Source organism: Siphateles boraxobius, unplaced genomic scaffold (genome assembly GCF_051911475.1).
Source record: "Siphateles boraxobius isolate OS27281-9 unplaced genomic scaffold, OSU_SipBor_1 25, whole genome shotgun sequence".
Classification (NCBI taxonomy): Eukaryota; Metazoa; Chordata; class Actinopteri; order Cypriniformes; family Leuciscidae; genus Siphateles; species Siphateles boraxobius.
In genome coordinates, this window is record NW_027508866.1 from 38509122 (window position 1) to 38516143 (window position 7022).

The window sequence follows — 7022 nt, forward strand, 5'->3', positions numbered from 1 at the left end:
GTGTTCCCAGTTCTGGCTGACCTAATCTAAGCAGCCTAATATTGAATTATAGAAGGCTATATAGTGTTATGTGAATGCTAGGTCAAAGAGATGTGTTTTTAGTCTGACTTTGAACTGACAGACTGTGTCTGCTTCCCGGACAATGTTAGGAAGATTGTTCCAAAGTTTTGGTGCTAAATAGGAAAAGGATCTACCGCCAGCAGTCGATTAAGATATTCTAGTTATTATCAACTGGCCGGAGTTTTGAGATCGCAATAGACGTGAAGGACTATAATGCGTTAAGAGCTCGCTCAACTACTGCGGAGCTAAACCATTTAGTGCTTTGTAAGTAATCAGCAATATTTTAACATTTATACAATGTTTAATAGGGAGCCAATGCAGTGTTGACAGAACCGGGCTAATATGGTCGTACTTCCTGGTTCTGGTTAGAACTCTAGCGGCAGCGTTTTGAACTAGCTGTAGTTTGTTTATTAAGCGTGCAGGGCAACCACCCAGTAGAGCATTATAATAATCTAGCCTTGATGTCATGAATGCATGAACTAGTTGTTCCGCATTTGTCAATGAGAGCATATGACGTAATTTAGATATATTTTTAAAATGGAAAAATGCGGTTTTACAGACACTAAACACGTGACTTTCAAATGAAAGATTGGTATCAAAGAGCACACCCAGGTTCCTAACTGACAACGAAGACTTAACAGAGCAGCCTTCAAGTGTTAGACGGTATTCTAGGTTATTACGTGTGGATGTTTTTTGTCCAATAATTAGAATCTCTGTTTTTTCAGAATTTAGTAGTAGGAAATTACTAGTCATCCAATTTTTGATATCAACTATACATTCCGATAATTTTGTGAATTGGTGAGTTTCGTTAGGTTTGGAAGAAATATAGAGCTGAGTATCATCAGCATAACAGTGAAAGCTAATTCCATGTTTCCTAATGATATCTCCTAAAGGTAGCATGTACAGAGTGAACAGCAGCGGTCCTAGTACTGAGCCTTGTGGTACGCCATACTGAACTTGTGATCGATAAGAATTCTCTTCATTTACTGCTAAAAACTGATAGCGGTCAGATAAATATGATTTAAACCATGCTAATGCAAATCCACTAATGCCAACATAGTTTTCTAGTCTATTTAAGAGAATGTAGTGGTCAATGGTGTCAAATGCAGCACTAAGATCAAGTAACACTAATAGAGAGATACAACCACGATCGGATGATAAGAGCAAATCATTTGTGACTCTAATGAGAGCTGTCTCAGTGCTATGGTGCGGTCTAAATCCTGACTGGAAATCCTCACAGATACCATTTCTTTCAAGACAGCGGACAACCCTTGGACAGACACTGGCTCTCAGCTGCCCCAGGGGCCCGCAGAAATGCGTTTCCCCAGTGAGCCTCCTAAAAGCGACTGCGACTCTGGGTTGCCTTGCGCCTGCTCAAGTGATTGAATTTATCACACTTCATATTGAGCAGAAATGCTCCTGAAACCCAGTGAAGTTCATCGCACTCAGGTGTTGAGCAGCAATGCTCCTGTGGCTCAGTGAACTCATCACACTCAGGTGTTGAGCGGAAATGCTCCTGAAGCTCAGTGAACTTATCACACTCAGGTGTTGAGCAAAAATGCTCCTGTAGCTCAGTGAACTTATCACACTCGAGTGCTGAGCAGAAATGCTCCTGAAGCGCAGTGATCTTCACATGTCGTGTTGAGCAGTGCTCCTGTCTTTTGTGCCCGTCGCTTGCACCTCGGTGCCAAGTCAGGAGAGAACCGGTCTTCATAGTTGTCCCTTATTGGCCCAACCTGACCTGGTTCCCATTGACAGCCTTCCTGACTTCCCCTGATTCAGGGACGGGGCACGATGGCACCCGCGTTCTTCCCCTGGAGATTCCGGGTGGTTCTTCATCTGAACTTGGAGGTTCAGGCGCCTATCACAGAAAATGTGATAGTTACCATCACTTCTGCTAGCACCCCCTGAAGAGGTGTTGTGCTTACGATTTAGAAGTGGAACCTAGTCGTTGAGTGTGTCTTCTCCCCTGAGGAGATCCTGAAAACTTTTGATCATTTCAGTGCTCCCTTTCCTGCAAGTTTGGTTGGAGTAGGCTGTTTTCCTCCACCATCAAAATAATGCTGCCTCTGTATTCTTGATGCACATCATGATGCAGAAGCATGGGAAGCACGTCCTGATCGTCAGGTCCCTTTGGGACCAAGGTAATATAAACCCTTGCGCCCCTCTTTATCCTCTTGGGCCTTGTCTCTGGTGCAACTGCACTGCAGAGACCGCCCCTGAGCCACTGCAGGCAGTGAGTTAAAAATTCTGTTAAGCCAGTTCTCCTGCTCGCATGGTCTCTACTAGAGGGTAGGGACTTGCTCGCTTTCGGTCAACGTATTGTGCCTGGAGTCTGGGCCGGCTAACAGTCATGAATCGACACCCCGGCCTGGATTGTGCCCAAGGTTCCTACCTCTCCTATAAGTAGAATCAGGTGGTGAGCCTGCAAGCGCTGCCCGGAGGAGGCAGACCCAGCCCTAGCTTCTCTGTCCGTCCGCTTCATAGCGGTTATACGTGTACAGAACGCAGCCTTAGACCTTAGACCTCAGACCAGCTCTCATCTTTTAGTAATCAGCAGAGAGGGAAGGCTGTTTCCAGGCAAAGTGGCCCACGGGTGTGGTTGCCTTATTTTTCGGTGAAAGATTCCGAGATGCTCGTGTCGACTTTGGTATTGAGCTCCTCTATGATGAGTGTTTTAAAAGCTCCGCCTGGGCGTTGACAGAGTGCTTTGCTGACAGATTTAGAGTTGGGGGCTGTGCGACACTGACACCTATTGAACCGTTGCTTTCTGTGGGCTCCCTTCGCATGAAGCCAGTTTCAGTGTCGGTTTGCTGCGCCATTTCCCTCCTATGGACTGGATACGTGCGCTTCTACTCTAGTTGAGTTCCCTTAGGAGAACAATGTTGAGTTCCTCCCTACCCCTCCGATGCCGGACGTGCGGAACGTCTGGTGTCAGGCCTACCACTCGTAAGCAGTGTGAAACCTGTGTTAGGCTGGGTCCATATGCTGTGGTCCCTGCGGTGATCCCATATGTATATTCTTCCACGATACGGCTCCCCACGGCGAGCCCGTGTCTTCCCTCAGCAGAGTCTCTCTGCTGTCACTGTCCGGGGAGTCTCCCCCCGTCTCAGGCTGGAGCCACCCCAGTTACATTCCGTATGTTATACTGCCCGCGTCATCCGCCCAGTTCATATGCGTATTCTCCACATTACCTACCTCTAGGTAGGATGTGGATTCCACAGCGACCCTATTGTATGGGGAATGCTTTCCCAGGGGTCCTGTAGGAACAGCAGTGACTTCCCTGGCCTAAGCCGTGTCCTTCCCCGCCTTAAAATTGCGGGGGCATCAGGAGGCTTTTGTCTAGGCACTGGAAGGTGGCAGCTTTAGTGGCATTTTCAAAGGTTATCCCCATTCAATTGACCGTCGACTACGTCTGACGTTATGGACTGAAAGGGAACGTCCTGGTTGCGTATGCAACCCACCGTTCCCTGAAGGAGGGAACGGAGGACGTAGTCCCCTTGCCACTACCGCTGGACCACCGCTGACCCGGGTTACGCTCGGCTCCTCAGTGAAAAGCAACTAGTGCGTGCATCCACTTTCGTATTTATACCCGCGCCGCGGGCGCGGAGTGTGTGATGCAAATCACGCACGCCAATGCCATTGGCTCGTTCAATAGTACTCGAAGATGACCGGCTCCCTGGTGTGATCCCCATTCAGTCGACCGTCGACTATGTCCTCCGTTCCCTCCTTCAGGGAATGGTGGGTTGCATACGCAACCAGGACGTTCCGTTTTGCGATGATATAAAGAGCTGTACAATATATAGTTACATTTTGCGATAGTATAAAGTGCTGTTGAATTTATAGAAACATTTTGCAACGATCTAGAAAGCTGTACAATATAGTTATGTCTGGGAAAATGTATAGAGTTGTACAATATATAGTTATGTTTTGCTATATATATAGAGCTGTACAATATACACAGTAGTTTTGTTTTGCAGCAATATATAGAGCTGTACGATATATATAGTTAAGTTTTGAAACGATATAGAGCTGTACAATATATATATTTTAGTTTTACCACGATATAGAACTGTACAATATAGTTCCATTTTACTTCAATATAAAGTGCTCTACAATATATAGTTACATTTTGCGACGATATATAGAGCTACATGATATAGTTACATTTGGTATAATATATAGAGTTGTATGAAATATAGTTATGTTTTGCGATATATATAGAGCTGTACGATATATATAGTTCTGTTTTGCGATGATATAAAGAGCTGTATGATATACAGTTACATTTTGCGACGATATATAGAGCTGTATGATATAGTTATGTTTGGGACGATTTATAGAGCTGTACAATATATAGTTAAATTTTGCGACAATATAAAGTGCTGAACAATGTATAGTTAAAATTTGCGACGATATAAGAACTGATAAATATGTAAATGTGTACCTTAAAATGCAATGTAAGTCGCTATAGATAAAACCGTGTGCCAAATGCATAAATGTAAATGTAAATATATAGAGCTGTACAATATAGTTTTGTTTTGGACGGTATATAGAACTGTACAATATATATTTATGTTTAGGACAATATATAGAGCTGTACAATTTATAGTTACGTTTGGGACGATATATAGAGCTGCATGATATAGTTACATTTGCTATGATATATAGAGCTGTATGATATAGTTACGTTTGGGACAATGTATAGAGTTGTACGATATATAGTTATGTTTTGTGATATATATAGAGCTGTACGATATGTATAGTTACGTGTTTGCTACAACATATAGAGCTGTACGATATATAGATACGTTTTGCAACAATATATAGAGCTGTACGATATAGTTAAATTTTGCAACAATATAAAGCTCTGTACAATATATACTTACAATATGTAGAGTTATATTTTGCGATGATGTATCGATGAACTATTAAAAAAAAAATTTAGATTTGCTATACACTATATATCACATTACGTGAGTGTACTATATGTAGGCCGATAAAGTTGTATAATCTTCTAGTAATTGTATAACTTGTTAATTAGTTTAAGTAATGGCCCTAATGTGTCATCAGGCTCAGGTCAGATCCAGCTGTGGCAGTTCCTCCTGGAGCTTCTGTCCGACAGCGCTAACTCGTCCTGCATCACGTGGGAAGGAACCAATGGCGAGTTCAAGATGACCGACCCCGACGAGGTGGCCCGGCGCTGGGGTGAGAGGAAGAGCAAACCCAACATGAACTACGACAAGCTGAGTCGAGCCCTGCGCTACTACTACGACAAGAACATCATGACCAAAGTGCACGGCAAACGCTACGCGTACAAGTTCGACTTCCACGGAATCGCGCAGGCCCTTCAGCCGCACCCCCCCGACTCGTCCATGTACAAGTACCCGGCGGACCTGCCCTACATGAGCTCGTACCACACACACACACACCCGCAGAAGATGAACTTCATGTCTCCGCATCCTCAGGCCATGAACGTCACTTCATCCGGGTTCTTCAGCGGCCCAAGTCCATACTGGAACGCTCCAGGATCGGGAATCTACCCCGGACCGCGACACCCCGCCACACACATGCCCTCCTACTACTAGACATCTGCATCTGCAACAAGACATCAAACTGGAGAATCCCAACCATCCGCCGGCACTCGCCGGATATAAAGCAGGAGAAACCGTCTGGAATCCGGGAGCCGCATGGATTCAGCGACGGAAATGTGAAAGTGGCAATATAACATGTAAAAGGGGCTTTTACGCTGCATGATCAAGTACTTATTCAGCTATATGTTCATGTGTACCCTATTGTACAAACACACATATCAGAGAGAGTTCAGAGAGAGAGACAGAACGTGAGACAGGTCAGAGGAAGAGAGACAGTGCGAGGTGAGAGAGGACGCTGAGGGATGTGAGATGAAGATTAATCTCCTGCCATATTTTATCAGTATTATGTCGCTCGTATGGCATCAGAGATCGATACTTGCCTTGAAAATGGCGAAAACTGGAATTTAAAGCTTTCAGATGTTTTTAATGACATCAAACCTTTGAAGACCGAGGTGCCTTTATATGAAACCGTGCCTTACTATGGGAGCTTGTTTACGTCAGGTGACTGCGACTTTTCATCTCGCAATTAAGAGTTTATATCTCGTAATTCTGAATTTTTTCTCACAATTCCGAATTTATATCTTGCAATTTTTACATTTTTCTCGCAATTCCTAGTTTATATTTGCAATTCTGACTTTTTCTCGCAATACTGACTTTTTCTCACAATTGCGAGTTTATATCTCGCAATTCTGAATTTTTTCTCGCAATTCCTAGTTTATATTTGCAATTCTGACTTTTTCTCGCAATACTTACTTTTTCTCACAATTGCGAGTGTATATCTCGCAATTCTGACTTTTTTCTCGCAATTCCATGTTTATATAAAAAGTCGCAATTACTTTTTTTTTCTTTTTTTATTCTGTGACGGAAACCAGCTTCCATACCTTATAGAGGGATCCAGCTGAAGAGATTTACCAAAGATACCAGTATTTGTATTATTATTAATTATTATGATGATGTTCTGAGTCACAAACGCTGTGCGTTTGTTAGATTAAAGTATACAGTTCAGTTTTATAATTCTTTTTATATAATAGATATATAACTTATGCATTTAAACACAACGAGTTGATCTCAGCCAGCCAAACACAGACATTTATCACGGACGTACAGAAACAGACCAAAGACGTGAAACACTCCAGCAGTTTGATGATTCTCTGTATTATCAGTTGTTTACAGTGAACACACACACACACACGTGTTCGTATGACGCTGGACTGGCAGCACACGGGCTCTGACCGACTGAACCCAGATCAGATCAGTTGCTCAGAGACGCCCTGATGCTCTGAGATTGTTGACAAAGGGAAGAAAACATATACTTGGATAAATTATATGGTTTTCTACTGAATCATTTTAATAAACTATTTTCAACAA

The 7022-nt window shown here is 43.3% G+C and overlaps 1 protein-coding gene across 6 annotated transcripts in view; it reads left to right on the top strand.

The window, feature by feature from the left end:
- Positions 1–7022, top strand: part of erg (ETS transcription factor ERG) — a 75649-nt gene extending 68627 nt beyond the window's left edge. For all 6 annotated transcript variants that reach the window (XM_077243852.1, XM_077243854.1, XM_077243851.1 and 3 more), the window contains one exon: positions 5134–7022. In XM_077243852.1, coding sequence (XP_077099967.1) covers positions 5134–5648 — 515 coding nt within the window. In that variant the 3' untranslated portion in view covers positions 5649–7022. The remainder of the gene's footprint in view (positions 1–5133) is intronic.